Source organism: Geotrypetes seraphini, chromosome 1, assembly GCF_902459505.1.
Source record: "Geotrypetes seraphini chromosome 1, aGeoSer1.1, whole genome shotgun sequence".
Taxonomy (NCBI): Eukaryota; Metazoa; Chordata; class Amphibia; order Gymnophiona; family Dermophiidae; genus Geotrypetes; species Geotrypetes seraphini.
The window spans coordinates 396368357-396391477 of NC_047084.1; the positions used below are offsets into that span (position 1 = coordinate 396368357).

Below are 23121 nucleotides of genomic sequence, written 5' to 3' on the forward strand. Positions count from 1 at the left end.
GGTGTTTTTGAAGATTGTGGCTAAGAGAGTGGATGAGGGAGGGGGAGAGTTATTGGTCAGATAGGGTGTGGTGTCTGTGAGTTCTTATAGTAACTGGAATAGTTTTTTTGTGCCTTGGGATCCTTCTCCTATTTGCTTTGTGTAGTATGTCTTTCTTTTTTTCTTTCAGTTTTTGTTTGTATTTTTGGTTCAGTAGTCTCCATGCTGTTTTTGTGGGTTCTTGGCTATTTTTTCGCCATTTTCTTTCTAGTTATCTGAATTGCCTTTGAGTAGGAATAGTTCGTTGTCGAGCCATTTGTCTGATTTTCTATGGATTCTGAATTTTGGGTTGTTCTGGGGCTAGGGTTGCTGTACTTAGATGGCTCTATTGTGAGATGAAGTCATTGGGATTGCAGTCTTGGATTGTAGTGTCTGCTTTTGTCCAGAATATGGTGGGGGTCGATGTATTTACATGAGTTGTAAGTTGTTTTTTGAGTAATTGGTATGATTTTGTTATTGGTCCAGTTGATTTTGAAGGAGTAAGTACAGTGATCTGACCAGAGTGAACGGTACCAGTTTATGTTTGATGTTTGGATTTCTGGTTGTGTGGGTTGTTGGGTCATGTAGGCTGCGATGTCGAGATGGTATCCTTTTTCATGTGTGGCTTGAGGGTCTAATATTTTGTATGTTAAGGCCTCGAGGTATGAAAGTAAGATTTCTACTTGTTTGCAGGATTGGTTTTAGAGGTTGAGGTTAAGGTCTCCTAGAATTAAGTTGTAGGTTGTTGTTAGTGAGTTTCGATATATAAAATCTTCAAACTTTGGTTTTGCTGTGTTCCAGTTTCCTGGAATTATGTAGCAGAGTATGCATGTTAGTGTTCCTTTGAGTGATGTGCTTGAAATTTGGCAGGCTAGTAGATCCATGGATGGGGTGGTTGTTTTGTCCTGTATTTTTAGGTTTATGGTGTTTCTGGCTATGATGGCAATTCCTCCTCCTCTTTTATTTTCTCTGCAGACCATTGTTATTTTGTTATACAGTATATAGTTTATAGGTTACAATTTGTCATAGTTATCCTTATAGTACAAGTTTTTTTTCAATACAAGTTATTATTTTAACTTGACACACACTACACGGATCTAATACCAATATACATAATATACAGTTTACAGATTAAATTTTCCATAGTTACTGTACAAGATTTTTCAATTTAAGTTTTTATCCTAATGTGACACATAGTTCCGTTGCTTATGGTTTTGGTAGGATGTTTCCTACCCTGGATTCTTTCTGTGGCAATGATAGACAAAATGCATTTCTTCTGTTATTATTTGCTTTGTGTATTGGTCATTGTTGCCCTATTGTTTTGTATACTTTAAAACTTTCAGTAAAGATGATTGAACTAATGTGACACATACCAGGATCTAGCATCAATATACATTTCTTTGTAATCCATCAGCAGGGGAGTTAGGTGAAGAGGTATGTTTTCATTGCTTTCCTAAAGTTGAGGAGTCCTTCAAGGGATCTAATCTACCGGGCAGTCGATTCAAGTGGCTCGGTATGAAGTGGGCAGTTGGCAGTTTGCAGTTGTAGGGCGTGGCCAGGGGGCATTTTGAAGCATATTTCTTCCTGGAAGCGTAGGGACCTGTTTGGCACATACAGAGAAAGCTTGGTTGTCACATAGCCTGGTGCTATGTCGTCCAAGGATTTGAATGCTAGCATCAGGCCCTTGAAAACACAACATTTAGCTATGGGCAGCCAATGAGCCAATAAAGCCTGGGAGACAGAGTCATGGGCATGGAGATTTTTTAGAAGTTTGATTGCAGCATTTTGTCATATGTTTTTTGCTGTTAGACTGTTGAATAGCGCATTGCAGTAATCCATGCGGGAGAGTACTAAGACAGAGTAGTTATTCTAGATTTTATACCAAAAAAAGAAATCTGTCTATTGTGTTTATTCAGCTGAGATATGCAAGAGACATCCACGTTTGATCCTGGTTTTTATTTAATCAACTTTTAATAAGCTGCCTATTTAACAAATTACACTTGAAGCTTTGAGCGCATTGTTTTTTTATTTTGATGATGAAGCAATTATGTGGATAAACTGTATACGAGGTCTGACAGTTAAGTTTGTGAACTTGCCTCCGTGCGCTTACGTTGGTAGCACTGTACAAACAACTCAGTAAGGTTTCATAACCTTGGTATATCAGTGTTTCACAATTGTGTTCGTGTCGACGTGTTGTGGTGTCTTGCTGAGTGGCATTCATTATTGTGTATTTTTGTGTGCTATCGTGAGAATGTCAGAGCTTGAATTAGAGCAACAAGCAAACATTAAATTTCTTGTTAATCTTGGCAAGAGTGGAAGTGAAATCTGGGATATGTTAGTCCAAGTTTATGGGGATAATTCCATGAAGAAAATGGCAATGTACAAATGGATTAAATGTTTTTCTGAGAGGAGAGAAAACATCACCGATGAAGAAAGGTCAGGGTGGTCAGTAATGAGCAGAACTGACAAAAACATTGCAAAAATTTGTTGAATTGTGCGTCAAAATCATTGGCTGACTCTGAGAAGCATAGCAGATCAAGTAAACATTGATAAACAGGAAACTCTGAGCATGAGAAAGGTGTGTGCACTGACTTGTGGCAACATGCACAGTGAGAATCCACCCTGTGATGTTTCATGGCAGAGTACAGGAGTGGTTTGCCATTGTCTTCTCCTACACAGTCTGTGGCTCCACTATATTGCTGCTGCCCAACATATGGCCCCTCACCTACAACACCTGGTATTCTCAGGGGGTCTCCCATCTTGATACTAGCCAGGCCTGACTCTGCTTATCATCTGATAGTAAGAGCAGGCCTACTCAGGCGGCCAGGCTGTAGGCTGGTCAGAGATATACCATCCTTTTAAATAGTTGTATTTGGCCACTTAACTGATGATTTTGGTGATGACAGGCTATGTTGCACATGAGATAGGCGGCTATCCCCCACTGAATGTCAGTGGATTGCTGGCTATGTGCTATTAGATGGATGGGAGGCCATCCCAGCTAAGTAAATAGTGCCTAATATTGGGCCCATAGTATCTAAAACTAGACGGCTCCTTATAAAATTGCCCTCTAAGTATAAGGAGCAATCCCTGCTTAATTCCTGCCCAGTTTCACCCCATTCCACATTTATAGCTTAGCAGGGTTTAAAAAAGGTTTGGATAATTTCCTAAAAGAGAAGTCCATAGGCCATTATTGAGATGGAAATCCACTGCTTATTCCTAGGATAAGCAGCATAAAATCTGTTTTACTACTTGGGATCTAGCTAAGTACTTGGGACCTGGGTTGGCCACTGTTGGAAACAAGATACTGAGCTTGATGGACCTTTGGTCTGTCTCAGTATGGCAATTTTTATGTTCTTAACAGTTAATATGGGATTAGCCTGCACTAGGGGAAGTTTCATTGTGGGCTGCCGTTATCAAAAGCTGTTCACTCACTTGAGTTCTTTTTTTTTCTCGTATTACCTTACCATGATTCTATTTGCTCCTAAGATATTTGTACTTGTACCCTCACATCTCAAGTACGGCCTTTTATTTACTTTCTGTTAACCACATTGAACTGCACGGTGTATTGCGATATGCAAATAAAATTTTATGTTAACCCCAGTTATTAGTAACAAGGTCTCATTGCATAAAATAGCATGTTAATGGTAAAATAACATGTTTTAATGGTAACCTATGTTGATAACTATGCCCCTAACTGTCAAGCTGCATGCATTTATTCCCACATTAATGCTCTTTAGGAAAAGGGGCTGATAGTTCTTTCTGTAAGCAAATGAGCTGTAGTAAGAAGAGACATTCAAGGAAAGTAAACCTTGGCATGTTCTGTAAGTATGTCCTTAGTTTCAGCCAATTGAATATCTACTTAAGATAAAATGACAGAATTCACCTATGATGCTCAATTTTACCTGCATAGTTCCCGATGCTTGTTGTTCAGCACTATGGATGAATCTTTTCATAAAAATAGTTCATAAATATTAAGGGGCTCATCATCAAAAGTTTAAAACATCCAAAAACCAGCTTAAGTTGGCATGCAGACATCCTAATAGCAGGGACAGGCGGTCTATCTAATTACTTCTCTTTCTTCTTCGCCTCTTGAAGTCAGTCAATTTGTACCTTTGCTTAATCTTTTGTAAACCGCATAGAACTTCACGGTATTGCGGTATATAAGCTGTTATTATTATTATTCAATCTGGACGTACCCCAGCCATAATCAAAACTTTCCTATGATGCTGAAGACTCTGTGTGTTTGCCACTTACCAGATCTTTGCTTTTTGTACCAATATGCTACATAAACAGAAAGGGGTGGTGAAGATTGCTCCCCCTGCAACAGTATTACCACCCCTCATGCTGCAAACTATTGAGAAATTTGCTGTTGGAACTCTACCTAAGATCATGCAATTTGACATGAATTTGGCCTTTGACTTGGTGGATCATGAGAAATTGTTACAATGCTTAGATGCAATTGGCATCAGAGAAGAGGTATTCAACTGGTTCCGAGGTTTCCTTATGTCCCGCACCTATCAAGTACATTTCAATTACAACCTCTTTAATACCTGGAGAAGCCCATCTGGCATTCCACAGGATCACCATTATCCCCACTGCTCTTCAATGTTTACATGTCATCACTAGGCGCGCAACTGGCCCAGCGGGGTATAAAATTATTCAGTTACACAGATGACTTTACAATCATTATCCCATTCACTACTTCTCTCTCTGAAGCTACCCCCATGGCAACAGAAGCACTAAACTTGATGGAACAATGAACAACAGAATTCAGACTGAAGCTTAATTCAGAAAAAACTAAATTCTTCGTAGCTCGCCACACCCACTTGTCACTACAACATCACTTTGCATCAACAAACTCAGCTACCCTATTCAACTTACAATGAAGGTTTTGGGGGTAATACTGGACCATGAAAGACCAAGTGGACTCCCTAGTCAGAAAGGGTTTGCTTACTCTCTGGAAGCTTAGGTCCATTAGAGCATACTTTGATGCTTCATCATTCAGAATTCTAGTACAATCCCTAATACTCGATTATTGTAACATCTCGATTATTGTAACATCGCCCATCTGGCAATCTCCCTGAAGAACATGCAGAGACTGCAACTGGTACAGAATGCGGCAGTCAGGTTTATCTTTGGGTTGAAGAAGTCCGATCACATAACCCCTTCCTACCGACTCCTACACTGGTTGCCAATGGAGGCACGTGCGAAGTTCAAGCTGGGATGTTTTTGCTTTAAGGTACTATCCAGTTTAGCCCCTAAATATATAACTGACCTCTTCTCCTTCTCAACCAATAGACATAAGAGAAGTACACACCTGAAGTTCGTCTCCCCATCGGTTAGAGGATGTAAATTTAAAAGACACCATCAACATATTCTCTCTTATCAAGCAGCCTTATGGGGCAAAGACCTGGAAAAACTAATTATACACGCAAATAACTATGATGGATTTAGGAGACACCTAAAAAAACATACCTGTTCTTGAAGTACCTAGGTAGTGGATCTGCACAATCTCTCCCATCACAATCTCCCATCTCAATTTCTCCCATAACAACTGATCCCTTAAACTGTTAGCCACTAATCTCCAACTATATAAGTTCCACTCAATTTGTAGCATCTTTCTAATCATTGTAAACCGCATAGAACTTCACGGTCCTGCGGTATATAAACTGTTATAATTATTATTATTATTATTAAGATCAGAGGATCTCTTCCCACTGACGAGGAAGGAGCAGGCCCTTCCTCGCTTGGCCATGAAACATCATTATCACCCCTGTCAGCGATTCCTCCTTGTCCCTCGGCAGCTTCCTTCAGTGGAGTGAGCGAGCTAGTTGCTGAAGGAGCATAAGAACATAAGAATTGCCGCTGCTGGGTCAGACCAGTGGTCCATCATGCCCAGCAGTCCGCTTCCACAGCGGCCCTTAGCTCAAAGACTATTGCCCTAATTGAGTCTAGCCTTACCTGTGTACGTTCTGGTTCAGCAGGAACTTGTCTAACTTTGTCTTGAATCCATGGAGGGTGTTTTCCCCCTATAACAGACTGTGGAAGAGCATTCCAGTTTTCTACCACTCTCTGGGTGAAGAAGAACTTCTTTACGTTTGTATGGAATCTATCCTCTTTTTACTTTAGAGAGTGCCCTCTCATTCTCTCTACCTTGGAGAGGATGAACAACCTGTATTTATCTACTAAGTCTATTCCCTTCATTATCTTGAATGTTTCAATCATGTCCCCTCTCAGTCTCCTCTTTTCAAGGGAGAAGAGGCCCAGTTTCTCTAATCTCTCGCTGTACAGCAACTCCTCCAGCCCCTTAACCATTTTAATCGCTCTTCTCTGGACCCTTTCGAGTAGTACTATGCCCTTCTTCATGTACGGCAACTAGTGCTGGATGCCGTATTCCAGGTAGGGGCGTACCATGGCCTGGTACAGCGGCATGATAACCATCTCTGATCTGTTTGTGATCCCCTCCTTAATCAAACCTTAGCATTCTGTTTGCCCTTTTCACCACCGCCATGCACCAGTACTTTCAAGTCTGTTTCCTGGGGGGTCTCTCCGAGTACTGCACCGGTCATCCTGTATTCGTGTATAAGATTTTTGTTGCCAACATGCATCATCTTACACTTATCCATGTTAAGCCTCATTTGCCTTGTCGCAGCCCATTTCTCGAGCGTGTCTATGTCACATTGCAGGTCTTCGCAATCCTTCTATGTCTTCACTACTCTGAATAACTTTGTATCGTCTACAAATTTAACCACCTCACTCATCGTACCAATTTCCAGGTCGTTTATAAATATGTTAAAAAGCACGGGCCCAAGCACCAAACCCTGCGGCACCCCACTGGTGATGCTCTTCCAGCAGTCGAACGCAGGCTGTTAGGAGCACTTAGGAAGCTCAGCAGTGTCTCGCAGGGTGCTGGCTACATCTTTGTGTCTCTGCTCATTCAGGTGCATTTGGGTATTAAAAATTGGAAGGAGCCGTATGTGCTGAGAAGTGAGAGGTTAATATAAACGGATGGGGAGAGGGACCTGGGGGTGACAGTGTCCGAAGATCTAAAGGCAAAGAAACAATGTGACAAGGAGGTGGCTGTTCCCAGAAGGATTCTAGACTGTATAGAGAGAGGCATAACCAGTAGAAGAAAGAAGGTTTTGATGCCCCTGTACAGGTCATTGGTGAGGCCACACTTGGAGTAATGTGTTCAATTTTGGAGACCATATTTGGCAAAGGACATAAGAAGACTTGAAGCAGTCCAGAGAAAGGCGATGAAAATAGTAGGAGGTTTGTACCAAAAGACGTATGAGAAGAGATATGATTCAGATGTTCAAATACTTGAAAGGTATTAAAATAGAACAAAATTTTTTCCAGAGAAAGGAAAATGGTAAAACCAGAGGGCATAATTTGAGGATGAGGGGTGGTAGACTCAAGAGTAATGGTAGGAAATTATTTTCGGAAAGGGTAGTTGATGCCTGGAATGCACTCCTGATGAAGATGGTGAAGAGGAAAACGGTGACAGAGTTCAAACAAGCGTGGGATTAACACAGAGGATCTCTAATCAGAAAATAATGGGTACATATTGAAGGAACAAAGCCCAGTACTGGGCAGACTTGCATGGTCTGTGTCCCATATATGGCCATTCAGTTGAGGACGGGCTGGGGATGGCTTCAATGGCTGGAATGGTTGAGATGGGCTGGAATGAGCTTTGATGGAGATTCCAGTAGATAAAACCTAAGCACACTACTGAGCAGGGCTCTGGGTTTCTGACCCAGAAATATCTAAGAAAAAGGACCATTTAAATTAAATTATTAATTTATAGAGCATGTACGGTTGGCCAGACTGGATGGACCATTCGGGTCTTTATTTGCCGTCATTTATTATGTTACTAAGTTACTGTGTGCACATCTGTTGGTCCACATGGTGGAGATGTAGTCAGACATAGGAGTCTGACTGGCAGCCTGAAGATCAGATTTACAGAATAATTTCCAGCATTGTGGCAGTGAGTTTTCTCATCTAGCTATTGTGAGAGAGCTGAAAGCAGGCTACAGCACAGATCCTGTGAGGTCACAGTGAATACACAGGCTGACAGCCTGTAAGAGGAATCAGGGGAATTTTGAAAAGTGGGACTTTGACTGTTTCTTGATGTTCCCCCTCTTGAAAAATCCTAAAATTGCCGTTTTTAGAGTTTGGGAAGTGTGAAAAATATTGTGATTATGGCGAGAGGGAGAATTAGAAGGTCTTGAGCATGCGCAGATGCATGCTCAAAGCCGGCAGAAACTGGGAAGAAGATCTTCAAACGGCACTGGCATTTGTGGACTGCGTGCCAGTGCCAAAGGGGGGGTGAGTTAAAGTTGGTCGGGGCAGGGGTTCCTGTTCTCACGGGGGGGAGGGGGGGCCTTTGCAAGCGGGGGGAGCGATGCCGGTTATCGGGGGGTGCTCGCAAATCGAATCAACACTTGGTTTGCGAGACACGTTTTGCGAGAATGTTTTGCTCGTCTTGCAAAACACTCGCAAACCGGGTTACTCACAAACCGAGGTTTGACTGTATTTATAAATTGCACTCAAGGCAGGGAGAAACTTTGGTGCCTATCCACTAATTTTGGGCTCCAGTCCCTCCCCCAAATCAGCTGTATATGACTAAGCCACTGAATACAAAAAATAATTGTGATGAACATATTCAAAAACTAACAAATTCCAGTTAATAAATTCAAAATAAAACCATTTTTTCTACCTTGTTGTCTGGATGTTTTGTTTTTCCATCATCTTGGTCCCAGTTTCTCTTTCTGCCTTTTCTCTATCTTCAACTAATTCTCTTTCCAGTGTCTGCTGTCCATGTTTTTCTCCTCTTCTCTCGTTCCATTTCCTTCTTATGCCTGTCTCCAACGTATTGATTTTTCCCTTTCAGCTTTCTTAACTTTTCTTTTCTGCCTCTACTCAAATCTTGCCTTCTTTCTCACCCTTCTTTTTAAATGCTCAGCTACCTCTCAGTCTCTAGCTCTCCTATTTCCCATCTCACTCCTTTTTCCTTCTATCTATTTCCCCATTACCACAATTCTACCACTGTACTCACTGCTCTCTCACTCATCTTGTCATCTCCATTTTGACCTCATCCATATGGCTCATCACTTTCAGAATCCCCCTCCCTCTTTCCACTGGTCAGGCTATAACTCCCTGTCCCTTTCTTTCCATCCCCTAGAATCATCTTATCCCAGCACTCTTCCCTCCTGCCCTTCCATGGTTCCATCTCTCTTCCTCTATCCCCATGGTCCAACATTTTGCTCCCTCTCTTTTCTGGTTTTCTTCTTCCCTCCCCCCTTGATGCTGAACAATTAAATGGAGAAAAAAAAAAAAGAGAGATGCTGCATCTCTCTGCCTTCCATCCACAGGCCTAACATTTCTCCCTCCCTCCCATCCCCAGATCCAACTTCTCTCCCATTCTCTTCCCAACTGCCCCCATCCCATATCTCCCCCTGCCTGCCTGCCTACCTTACCCAGGTCCACCATTTTTTCTTTCTCTTCCCAACAGTTCTCCCTTCAAGTATCTCTTTCCCTCTTCCTCCACACCACCCCAGGTCCAACTTCTCTCCCTTCAGACCATTGGCCACCATCTCTCTCTCTGTTTATGGTCCCATAAGCACTCCCCCCACGCCCAATCTGACACTTCTTTTAATATCCCCCCCAAAAAAAAAGTCCAGGAGGCTTCCTCGGCCCAGCATATTCTTCCCCTTCTCTCTGCGCCTATGCATCTCTACCTCACTCCTCTCCCACCACCATGTCCAACAATTCTCTCTCTATCTCCGTCCCTCCTCTCTCTGCCCAACAGTTCTCCTCTTTCTTTATCTCCCCAATTACACCATCTCTTTCCCTCTCTCAGACACCCAATTCTCCCTTTCTATTATCTTCCTCATCTCTGCATCTCTTTCCTTCATTCCTTCCATTCTTCCATATTATGGCTCATGCTCCCCTCTATTTTCCCCTTCATTCTGTGTCCTAAGTTCATGCCCCTCCCTCCTTCCTTCCTTCCATCCATCATTTTTCCTAAGTTTCTGCTCCCTCCCTCTCAAGTCCTCTCAAGTCTCACGCCCTTCTCCCTCCCTCCCTTCTGTGCCCTGAGTGTTTACCTTCAGGCCGACTCCCTCCTCACTGCTAGTTATTTTTTGCTGAAAGCCACAGGCAGCGCCTCCCTCTCAAGTCCCAACACAACCTTCTCCCTCCCTCCCTTCTGTGCCGCAGGTGTTTACCATCTTGCCTGCTCCCTCCTCCATCTTGCTGCAACGTTTGCTCAAAGCTGTGGGCAGCGGCTTCCATGCACCTCCTGTAGCTGATCTGGAAGCATTCCCTTTGACATCACAACGACAGAGGGAACACTTATGGGTCAGCCGCAAGAGGCACATAGGATCCGCTGCTTGCAGCTTTGAGCAAACGCTGCAGCAAGACGGAGGAGGAAGCCGGCAAGACGGTAAACACCTGAGGGCAGCAAAGGAAAACACCGCATTGCCCTCGAGCGCGAGCAGGGCCGCACAAAATAAGGAACTAAGCACAACCAGCGCCTTAAAAATCGAACATAACATTTTAAACTTAATATGCGAAGCAATAGGCAGCCAATGCAGGTCATACAAAATGGGAATAAAATGCTCAAATTTAGAAATCCACACAATAGTCCATGAAGCAGCATTTTATGTGATTTGTAAGGCCTGAATTACATACTTAGGTAAACCAAGGCACATTGAATTACAATAGTCAAGCACAGGAGTCAGTACCGCACTAATAATTGTGCAAAAATTATCCATTGAGAGATAATCCCTCAGCCTCCATAGCAAACGGAGCTTGAAAACATTTTGGACACCACCGCCTTAATATGTGGCTTAAAAGATAAAGTGTGGTCAAGCAAAACCCCAAGATATTTGCAATCAGAGTGAGGGTGTGTGGGGACAGTCCAGGTTTTGGGCAGTTAGGGATATGGAGGTGGTCTGGGTGGCCAAGGCAGGAGGGAGTGAGCAAAATGGAGTCCCCCTAATGATGCCACCCCTCCCCATGAGGCCCACTCATCAACAACTAAATAAAAAAAATCAGCCGGAGGGATGCCCACTCCCTCCTGCCTTGGCCACCCTCCGGCTGATTTTTTTTTTTAGTTGTTGGTGAGTGGGCCTCATGGGGAGGGGTGGCATCATTAGGGGGACTCCATTTTGGTTCAAATACCTAAGGCTCTTCTCTGAACCAATCGGAGTCTTAGGCCCCTCCCAGTACATCCTAGGATGCACCAGGAAGGGGAAGGCTCACCATTTTGAAATGGTGGACCTGCTGGCAGGAGGGAGTGGGCTTCCTGCTTGCTGGATTTCTACATGGTATGGGGGGAGTTGGGAGGGGTGCTTGAGTTGGGGGGTTCTTACCTGACTCCCCCAGACCACCAGAGCCTTCTTTTGTTGGTAGGGTGGTAGGAAAGGTCAGAGGGGGGGGCCTTGGTGTCAAAGCGATGTTAGGGTATAGATTGGTGGGCTGGTTTTGATATTAATGGCCTTGTTTCAAGTCGGAGGCTTCAACAGACGCATGGAAAAGCATGCAGTGAGCCATTGTGTACATCAGTTGGTTAAATTAGGTCGATGCTAAGTTGGTTCAACCAGTTTAGCAATGATTGTTACATGCATGGTGACTTTAGTGCATCCGGGCCTTAGTTCTCTTTCCCTTATGCTAAAACATCTGTAGAACTACTGAGGCTTGCAGTTCAAAGAAACTGAGCCACTCTGGGTTCTCTCCCTTTAAATCACCCAGCTCCTGTGGTCAGTCTTAGGATCTTGGGAGTGATGGTAGTCTACATGTTGGCTCCAGATTGAGCCTTCAGCACAGTAATCACTGTAATCCACAGTAGTTTTACATAGAACATATTTCTTCCCATTGGAGTTCCAAACTGAGCTCTCCAAGCACCCTTCTTTGAAGGAGTACAACCAAACAATATCACTGTAATGCACAAAGTAAAGGATCTCCCAGAGCACTCCCTTCCTCCTGGGTCCAAAGGAAATGACTTTGGTTGGAAGCCAAGTAGTGTCCTCCTGCCCTCTACAATTTCTCCCCTACCAATCCCCTGAGAGTAGGGTTACCAGATGTCTGGAGAAACTCAGACATGTCCTCTTTTTAGGAGGACTGTCCAGGTGCCTGGAGGGATTTCCAAACCCAGCAGTTTGTCTGGGTTTTAGAAGTCCCCAGGCTTGGGGCCACATCTGCACATGCGTGGATGTCGATATGATGACATACATGTGCATGCATGCATGTGACATCATTGCATCGACATTTGCACATGCGCAGAGGCTCTCCAGACATTGGGGAAAGAGAAAGGAGATTTGGCTGGGGCTTGGGGCCGAAGAGTGTGGAGCTGGAGACAGAATAGGGTGGGGTGGGGGGGGGAATAGGGTGGGGCCAGGTGCCTTCTTTTTTTTTAAAGAGGAAATCTGGCAACCCTACCTGAGAAGGCCCTCCTTGAGCTGCTCATGCTTTCTCAGGTTTTCTGGCTCACATTGTATCCTATCCTTTCCAATTCTCCTAGAGCCCAATACACTATCTTTAGCTCCTGCTTGCTCTCCCCTTATTCCAGTTGTAGAGAGTTTATTATTTGTTCACCATGGCCTCTGCTAAAGCCTGAGGTAGCATCACATATTGCTTCCTTATCCAAGGGAACTAAGAGCATCCTCCTTTTCTTGTTCCCCCCTGTACTTGTAAATCGCATTGAATTAAGATTTTGCAATCAAAATCAAAACTTTATTAATCTTGGAAACTTGGTAAGCAGGAAAGCAGTCCCCTAGAAGGAGCCATAAACATATTGGTGATGATTCTGTAAGTGGCACCTAGTGACAATGGAGTCTTGTGCCACCCCTAAACATCTTCAGCGTCACTAGGTGCTGCTAGGTACCAAGGACCCAGGCACTGGTCATGGAGGCCACCTATTGTACCTAATTGCTTTGCACATGAAAAACCTATTAAAAACACCAATGTCTCTCACAGCAGTGAAGCCTTTTTCGCTGCAGAGAGAGAGAGAGGTGTGGAACACAAGTAGTTGAGGGGAATAGTAGTAAAAAAAACAACAACAAACAAACCCACCTAACCAGATAACATTATTGTGTCACTTAACAAGTAATTCAACTTGTGAATCTGTTGCCACAGTCAGCTTAGCTGGGTTTAATCAAAGTTTGGATAATTTCCTAAAACAAATGTCCCTAATCCATTATTAAGATGCTTGTTTTACAAGTTTCAAGTTTTTATTAGTATTTGATGGATTGCTTATTTAGTTTACTAAGCGATGTATAACTTATTAAAATAGGGTGTGAAAACAAACAAAGTGACTTCAGACTTGTTGGGTAAAACTTATATGAGTCTTGGAGGAAAGGGGGGAAAAGTTACAATTCTTTGTTAGAGAGAAAGACACAAAATAGGGAATGGACAAGAGGAAGGGTAAAATAATTTCAAGACTTGAAACTTCTGATCATTAGACAGAAGATGAAAGGTTGAATGCGTCTTTAAAAAGGTAAGTTTTTAAAATGTTTTTAAAGGATAAAAAGTATTTTTCTTCTCTAATATACTGTGGTAATGAGTTCCACAGTTGAGGGGCCATAACCGAGAACATGTCGTGTCTTCTGGTGCCTATAACTTTTAGGGATGGAACAGTACGGAGGTTCTGAGTAGTTGAACGGAGAGACCGAGAGGAGTTATAAGGGATAAGCATCCTGGTGACAAATTGAGGTTCATTAAAACTTAAAGATTTAAAAACTAAAAATAAAATTTTAAAAGTGATGCGATGGCTGATTGGGAGCCAATGAGAATTAATCATAAAGGGCGTAACGTGATCGTATTTTTTAGCATTATGGATCTGGCTTGGGATCTGGCTAGATATTTGTAACCAGGGTTTTAGTGACTTGTGTTTAGTCTTATGTTCCTATGAGTTGAAACCCTCCCCCCCTTGTGAAGGCAGGCCCTCTAACCACTAAATGTAACATCAGTAAGTCATCATATCATAGAAAAATATGATGGCAAATGGCCAATCCAATCTGCCCATCTGCAGCATCCACTATTTCCTCCTCTCCCTAAGAGATCCCACATGCCTTTACCACTCTTTCTTGAATTCAGACACAGTCTTTGTCTCCACCACTTATACTGGGATACTGTTTCACACATCTACCAACCTTTCTATAAAAATGAAGTATCACTTCTTAACTTCATCCGATGCCCTCTCATTCCGGAGCTTCCTTTCAAATGAAAAACTTGCCTCATGTGCATTTATTTGGTTTGTTAGCAGAGTTTTACTTGAGGCTCTCCACATATTAGTTTTTCCACGTATTCACCACCATAGGACCCTCAGGGACCTTTGAAGAAGACTTTTTGTCGAAACGCGGACCATGTTGGGTCATGCGCCCTTAGTGGACTAGGTCTTTTATGGTTTTTATGTGGATCACTTTATTTTAATGTGGATGATATTATTTTATGTAAATGATTCTATTGTATCTTTGAAACTTTGATTTTCCTAATAAAGTCCATTTAAGGAACAGCATCACTCCACAGTGCTTTTTTGGTTTCTCCTGGATTTTCTTCACTGTGGATATTTTGGGGTCATTTTTCTTTGGTTTTAGCTTTTTCTCATATGCATTTATGCCACATAGGTATTTAAACATCTCCATCATATCTCCCTTCTCCTGCCATACCTCCAAAATATACATATTGAGATCTTTTAAGTCTGTCCCCCATATGCCTTATGACAAAGAACATCGACCATTTTAGTAGCCTTTCTGTAGACCGACTCCATCCTGTTTATATCATTTTGAAGGTGTGTTGGGTAGTAGCACTCTTCTACTGGAAGGGCAGAATGTTTATCTCAGATAGTATGGGTACATAGAAACATAGAAAATGACGGCAGATAAGGGCCATAGCCCATCAGGTCTGCCCACTCTACTGACCCACCCCCAAGTCTACTATCCTAGGGATCCCACTCCTGGTGACAGGTTCCCTTGGCTTAACCCTCTAAGGGATCCCACATGGGCATCCCATTTGCTCTTAAATTCTTGCACGCTGTTTGCCTCGATCACCTGCACCGGGAGCTCGTTCCAAGGATCAACCACTCTCTCAGTGAAGAAATATTTCCTGGTGTCGCCATGAAATTTCCCGCCCCTGAGTTTGAGCGGATGCCCTCTTGTGGCTGAGGGTCTTTTGAGAAAGAGAATCTCTCCTTCCATCTCGATCATGTCTCCTCTCTCCCTACGTTCCTCGAGTGAGTACAGCCGCAAATTTTTCATCCTTTCCTCGTACGATAGATAGGGAGCTACTGCGCAGGTCCTGGACCTGTTGGGCCGCCACGTGAGCAGACTGCTGGGCACGATGGACCTCGGGTCTGACCCAGTGGAAGCATTGCTTATGTTCTTATATTAGATCCTTGAGCCCCGAGACCATCCTGGTGGCCATCCGTTGCATCGACTCTACTCTCAGCACATCTTTTCGGTAGTGTGGCCTCCAGAATTGCACACAGTATTCCAAATGAGGTCTCACCATGATTCTGTATAATGTCATTATGACTTCAGTCTTCCGGCTGACGAAACTCCTGCGGACGCAACTTAACAACTGTCTTGCCTTAGATGAAGCCTTCTCCACATGATCAGCAGTTTTCATGTCTGCGTTGATGATCACTCCCAAGTCTCGTTCTGTTGAAGTTCTAGCTAAGGTCTCACCATTCAAGGTGTAAGTTCTGCACGGATTTCTGCTGCCGAGGTGCATGATCTTGCATTTCTTAGCGTTGAAGCCCAGCTGCCAGGTCGAGGACCAAAGCTCCAACAAATGTAGGTCCTGTGTCATACTATCGGGTGAATTGTCGTCTCTCACTATATTTCATAGTTTGGCGTCATCAGCGAATAACGTTATCTTACCTTGAAGCCTCTGAATTAGGTCCCCTATGAATATGTTGAAAAGGAGCGGGCCCAAGACTGAGCCCTGCGGTACTTCACTGGTCACCTCCGATGTTTTAGAGAGGGTACCGTTAACTACCACCCTCTGAAGTCTGCCACTCAGCCAGTCATTGACCCATGTAGTTAGTGTTTCTCCCAGCCCCATTGATTTCATCTTGCTCAACAGCCTGCAATGCAGGATACTATCGAAAGCTTTGCTGAAGTCTAGGTATACGACGTCCATGGATTCTCCCAAGTCTAGCTGTTTTGTTACCCAGTCAAAGAAGCTGATGAGATTGGATTGGCAGGACCTACCCTTGGTGAATCCGTGTTGACTGGGATCCCGTAGATTCCCCTCATCCAAGATTGCGTCTAATTTACGTTTGATTAGTGTTTCCATGAGTTTGCATACTATTGATGTGAGACTCACCGGTCTGTAGTTTGCAGCCTCTGCCCTGAAACCCTTTTTGTGCAGTGGAACGACGTTAGCTGTTTTCCAGTCTATGGGGACTCTCCCCGAACTTAGGGAGAGATTGAAGACTTAGGGAGAGATTGATACCAGGACATCACACAGCTCACTGAGCACCCTGGGGTGTAGATTGTCCGGTCCCATGGTTTTGTACACCTTGAGTCTTGCCAGTTCATAGTAGACGTCACCAGGTGTGAACTCGAAATTCTGAAACGGGTCTTCCACGCTGGGCTTTGCCTGCAACTGCGGACTGTGCCCCAGTGCCTCGCAGGTGAAGACCGAGCAGAAGTATTCATTCAGTAGTTCTGCTTTATCGGAATCTGATTCTGCGCAGTTCCCATCTAGTTTTCTAAGGCGTACTATCCTGTATGTGTTCTTTTTCCTTTTTCCTGTGAGATACAGATAGAAGCATAAGTATGGATGTCATGTCATACTGCTGTATGAAATATATCATGCACCTGGCATGCAACTTGCCCCTCCCTCTCTCCTCCCCCTTCTCTCTCTCCATACATTTTGAAGAGCTCAGGAAACAAGGCCAGCTCCTATTGCAGCTTGATTAAGAATTCCTCCAGAGGGTATGGGAAGAACGACATGCCCAGGCAGGTGAGTAACGCGTCCATCTTATCTCATAGATCCTCCTATCTCATATGCACCTCCAAACCATCTACTGGATAAGTGATTTTATATGTACCTATTTGAGACCCCTGTGCTAGACAGAAGGAAAACATTGAAATAGTTTACAGTCAGGTACTCTGTCACCTACACATTTGACCATGTCATAATGTTTATTGTTGTTATTATAATTTTAAGACAAAGTCCCTCCTTGAGGGCCGCAATCCAGTTGGGTTTTCAGGATTTCCCCAATGAATATGTTTGAGATCTATGTGCATGCACTGCTTTCAATGCATATTCTTTGGGGAAATCCTGAAAACCCGACTGAATTGCGGCCCTCAAGGAGGGACTTGGAGATCCCTTCTCTAGTACAAGGCAGCTGTAGTAGCATTCCCAGGACCAGGTGCAGGGACCGGCCCTGTTCAGGAGGAGGAGGAGGAAGAGATGGAGCAGGAGGAGGAAGAAGAGGATGAAAGACACCTCCGCTGCCCCACCCAACCCCTTTCTCCCCATTCCTCCACTCCTCCAATGACCACTTTTGCCCCCACCTAACTCCTTTCCCTCCACTCCTGTGTTCCTCCAGTGACCAGCCTCAGGAGGGGCTTTTCAGGTCTGGCAAAGAGGTCCATGGCCTCATGCATTCTCCCCCACCCTCTTCAACACACAGAGCTGAGGCTCTGAGGGTTCCAGGGACAGCTACAACTGCTTCCGTAGATACTCCTGACCCTGGAATCCAGGATGTATTGGAGAGGATGGGGGACCATGCAGGAGGCCATTTGCTGCTGACTATTGGCACTGGAAGGCATAGGCAGCAGAATGCTTTTTATTTGGGTGGGCCCAAAAGCTCCGCCCAAACTCCACCCTCATAATAATACTAATTGTAATGCAATTTCTTCCATCCATTTTTTCATATACACACATATAATCTTTTTAATGCATAATGGTAACCACAAAATTAAAAAAACACAAAGCACACTGTACGCAGAGAAAATATTAATTATCATTTATATTCAGGGAGTTTTCAAAGATGTCAAGGTAGATGACTTTAAAATATGCAATGTTACTTCAGTTACAGCTATAGAAAAATAGATAAATATAGTGCAAAATATAGACAGCAGATTTAAATTCTCAAAACTGACACATTTATGCTTATGTTAAAGGTATGAGAACATGAACGCTGACATGCTGGGGCATAATAAGATATTCAAATTAGTTTAGGGTCCATTGACGTCTTCTGTGGCTTCGTTATAGTTGTCATTTATATATATTTTCAGTTGTTTTAGCACACACACGTCCATGGGAGGGGGGGAGGGGTTTTATTCCCTTTTGAAAATATTGGATGGGGAGGGGGTTTTATTCTCTCTGTATTGTTATTGACGGTTTGTAAGTGTTTATTATGCATGTATATTGCTTGTTAGTTTTAAAAACTCAATAAAGAAATTAAAAAAGAAAAGAAAATCATTTTTCCTACCTTTGTTATCTGGTGATTTCATGAGTCTCGGGTTGCACTTCCTTCTGACTGTGCATCCAATATTTTTTTTCTTTCTTATCCAACATTTCTTTCACAATCCAGCCCTATCCCCTTTGGGTCTGGGTCCAGGTCTCTCTCTTTTCCCTCTGCTTACCCTCCCCAGATCCAATGTCAGTTCTCCTTTGTACCTACCACCACCCTTGTTCCAGGTCTCCCTCTCTCTTCCTCCTCTGTTATGATCTTCCATCTCTCTGTTCTTCCTCAGGGTCTCCCCCCCCTCTGCCTGTACCTCCCATAGTCCAGCATCTGCCTCCTGTCTTTCCCCTTCGGTCCAGGCTTTTCTCTCTCTGTCTTTCTTCTGCTAACAACCCCCTCCCCCCCCGGTCTTTCTCTGCCTCTCTCTCTCGTTCCTTCTTCCCTCCCTCCTTTCTATGTCCTCCTCACTGCCTTCCAGCCTTTGTTCCATCCCCCTTCCCCAAAGCCAGCCTGCTTGTCTCCCTCCCACGTCAAAGTCTGGCCTACCCGCCTCCGATTCTTCCTGCCTCCTAGACCGCCACCCTCCCTCCCTGCTGCATCGAAGCCTGGCCTACCCGCCGCCAATTCTTCCTCCTCCCCACAGTCCGTCGTTGCTCGCTGCTTCAGCAAATCCAAGAAGGGAAGAGCCAGGCGTGTGCAGTGGCACCAGCCCACAAGCCTTCATCCAACATCAATTCTGATGTCAGCGAGAAGGTCCGGGCCAGCAACTCTTGGAGCCTCCTCCTCCTCCCTTACATTTTAAAAGTTTTATATTATATTTAGAAAAATATTTTTCATATTTCATAATTTTATGTTAAAACATTTTATTAAAGAAAATAAGTTTTATTTTTTCAAAGTATTGTCACCAAAATAAAAGTTTCAAATTGGTTCATATAGGTGTCCTGTATGTTCTTCTCTGGCTGCCAATGGCTCCTCTGTTAGAATTTCAGTGTAATGGACAGAGCAGAAGGGAGACAAGGGTCAGGATGTCCTGTTAAAGAATGTATCACTGTCATACTATCATGGTATTGCAAGGGATGGTGTAAACCAGGTTCAAGAATAGGCTATACTACTGGCTCTCCTCTTGCATATGTCTCCAAAGACACAGAGACATGTTTAAGGTCTTTATTGGTCTTCCAGAGTCATTATACGTGAGCAAATACAAGTCAACTGGTCCACTAACACTGGCTCCTACACACTTCCCCTGGCTTCTAGCCACCCTGAAATGTAGCATAACCCCACATTCTACAGCTCAAGGCAGATGAGATGGATCCTGGGAACAGAGGCAAGCAGGCAGGCATAGGAGCAGGCAGATGATATGCAGAAGAAGCCACTCGCAGGTAATGATGAATGTCCCTGTATGTCCAACGAAGGTACAAGATACATGAGGAAGGGGAGAATGTCAGTGTGGTGGAATTTTACAGGTTTCATAAAGGGCTGCTCAGGGAAGGATGAGGCCACTGGCATGTGGGAGGTAATGGCTGGTCCACACAGCCAAGCAAAAACACAGCAACCTATGCACATTGGACTGATATATTGGGTGGCTAACAACTGAGAGGGGGTTCTGAGTCAGGAGGGTAATGGGAAGTGAGGCTGGAACATGTGCCACCCAAATATATAACTGAAACCACCAACACACTCATGGGAGTCCCAAAGACTAACTCACCTGCACCTAAATGCTATCAGTTATATTGAGCAGGAGCCAGCACCACAGCATCAAGAACAGCACAGTGAGGATGCCCTTACATAGCCACATGAAGAAGCAGGTCCAGCACACCTGAAAAGGTACAAGAGGGAAAACATGTGAACACATTGGGAATGTAGATCACTGATCACAAGGGCTGCTCAAGGAAGAGAGTGGGACTGGCATGTGAGAAGAGTAGACAGCCCACCCATCCACAAACACAGCAACTTGGGGTGAGGGTAAAAGATTGCATTACAAAGGGAGGGAGTTATGGGGAGGAAAGATACGACAGTGCAGGTAAGAGGAGAACAAGCAGGAGGTGCATCTGCAAAGTTATGGATATTAAATTAGGTCATAGCACTCAAAGATCACAAAAGTATCACCAATCATAGGAGTCAACTGGAAGATGATTGGGGGTGCTGTATTCATAACTCACAACAAATTTTCCCTTACTGTGCACTCATGCTAAACCACTGTATACCTTCAAAAAGGATGGAGTCAGTCCAGAGGAAGGCTACTAAAATGGTGTGTGGTCTTCGTGATAAGGCATATGGGGACAGACTTATATCTCTCCTCTCCCGCCTTTCCTCCAAAGTATACAGATTGAGATCTTTGATAGAGACTTTTAAATACCTAAGTTAGGGGTAGGCAATAGCAATACCGGTCCTCGAGAGCCAGAGCCAGGTCAGGTTGGCAATAAGGTTGTATATTTTACTGCAGTTTGATTGTTTTAATAAATAATGCCTGTATCTTGTACATCCTCTGCAGTTTTTATGTTGTTTTTTGCTTGCTGCTCACTTTACTGCAGACCACGTTGGAATTCTCTCTTTTGTGTTTCAGGTTTTCAGGATATCCACAATAAATATGCATGAGATAGATTTGCATTTCAAGGAGGCAGTGCATGCAAATCCATCTCATACATATTTATTGTGGATATCCTGAAAACCTGACCTGGCTCTGGCTCTCGAGGACCGGAATTACCTACCCCTGACCTAAGTAATGCAAATGCACATGAGTCAAGTCTCTTTCATTTGAAAGAAAACTCTGCAATGAGAGGACATAGGATGAAATTATTTTGATTGTACTTTTATATGTTTGGTCAAAGGTTATGCAGTCAGCAGCCCAGGATTTTAAAAGTCAATAATTTTTGCTGTTAAATCTGTTATTAACTTCATCAATAATTCTGTTTTTTTTTTCCAAAAACTTTATTCATTTCACAACTCAAATCAAGTACAATCAATATAAATAACATTTTATCTTTTAAATAACATTTACAATAATACTGAATATCAATCTTTAAGATTCTAGTACTGATAGATTCAATAATCAGAAGCTTTTCAAGTTTAATTAGGAATTCTAAATAAGACATTTAGGGGCAGATTTTGCAAATGGCACCATAAGTTAGACGGCGGTAGTTTTAATTGGTGGTGAAATCAGTTAGCTTATCAGGGTTTTAAAAAGGTTTGGATAATTTCCTAAAAGAGAAGTCCATTATTGAGATGGCTTGGGGAAATCCACTTCTTATTCCTAGGAGAAGCAGCATAAAATCTGTTTTACTACTTGGGATCTTGCTATGTACTGGGGACCTGGGCTGGCCACTGTTGGAAACAGGATACTGAGCTTGACTGACCTTTGATGTGTTCCAATATGGCAATTCTTATGTTTAATCGACATACTAATTGCCTGGGCTGATTAAAAAAAACAATTAAAATCTTATTTAAAAAAGTAGGCACCTAAAAATGGGCACCAGAATCATATCTGCAGATGCTCCATTATGCATAATTCTCAATCAAAGTTAGGAGCCAGTAATATAGGCGCCAGCAAAACTCTGGCCTACATTACCAGTACGTAGGTAACAGGAGCTGCAATTCTGCAAATGGCATAGTATCGTGATTGACAAGTGATTGGTGCCATTTTTATATGTGGCTACCAATTACGACATCATGTGTAGAATCTGGCCCTTAATGATTTTAGTACATAGTAACATAGTAGATGACGGCAGATAAAGACCCAAATGGTCCATCCAGTCTGCCCAACCTGATTCAATCTAAAAAAAAATTTTTTTCTTAGCTATTTCTGGGCAAGACTCCAAAGCTCTGCCCGATACTGTGCTTTTTTGTTTTTGTAATAGCTTTTGTAATTTGCTTTTGTAATAGCTAAAAAACGTCAGTTTTAATAAGCTGTCAGTTGTATTTTATATCTGTTTTCTTCACAGTGCTTTGCATCTGACCTACCTCCAGAATGGAGGAAATGATCCAATGATCTTACTACACCTGCAGAACCTTCTCACAGAAGCTCAGCACCTTGAACAACAAGGAAGAGGAATAAGACAACCACAGAAAAAGAAACGTATGACTGAACAAAGTTTTCATATCATCTCCCTTCAATAGCCTTAGAAAACAAGATTAGGTTCTTACCTTGCTAATATTTTTTCCAGTAAATAAGGTGTGTCATGCTGAACACTAGGGTATTCTCACCATACTGGCAAACTGTGCAGAAGGAATCCACTCTAGCTTTTCAATTCTACCTCCTTCACCAAAGGACTCTGCTGCCCCCTTCAGTTTGTACCAAAGAAGGTGAAAGCCCTATATAGAAACACATGAAAAGAAGAGGTACAGGGAGAATCTCCGACATATAATTTTGTTCTGCTCTGTAAAAGTAAAACAAAATGTTAACATGGAAATTGAACAATTAAAACATCAGCAAAACATCCTAATCAGAAACATAAGAAGTTGCCTCCGCTGAGGCAGACTAGAGGTCCATCCTGCCCAGCAGTCTGCTCCCGCGGCAGCCCATCAGTCCTAATTGCCTGAACAGTGTCCCTGACTAATTTTGTAACTGCCTCTAATCCTCTAATCTTATCCCTATAACCTACCTCTACTCCTATCTGTACCCCTCAATCCCTTTATCTTCCAGGTACCTATCCAAACCTTCTTTGAAGCCCTGTAGC

The 23121-nt window shown here is 43.2% G+C and overlaps 1 protein-coding gene across 2 annotated transcripts in view; it reads left to right on the top strand.

Moving 5' to 3' along the window:
- LOC117347239 (coiled-coil domain-containing protein 17-like) overlaps nucleotides 1–23121 on the top strand; it is a 488260-nt gene that overhangs the window by 168523 nt on the left and 296616 nt on the right. For both annotated transcript variants that reach the window (XM_033917895.1, XM_033917903.1), the window contains one exon: nucleotides 22387–22520. In XM_033917895.1, the coding sequence (XP_033773786.1) occupies nucleotides 22387–22520 (134 nt within the window). The remainder of the gene's footprint in view (nucleotides 1–22386; nucleotides 22521–23121) is intronic.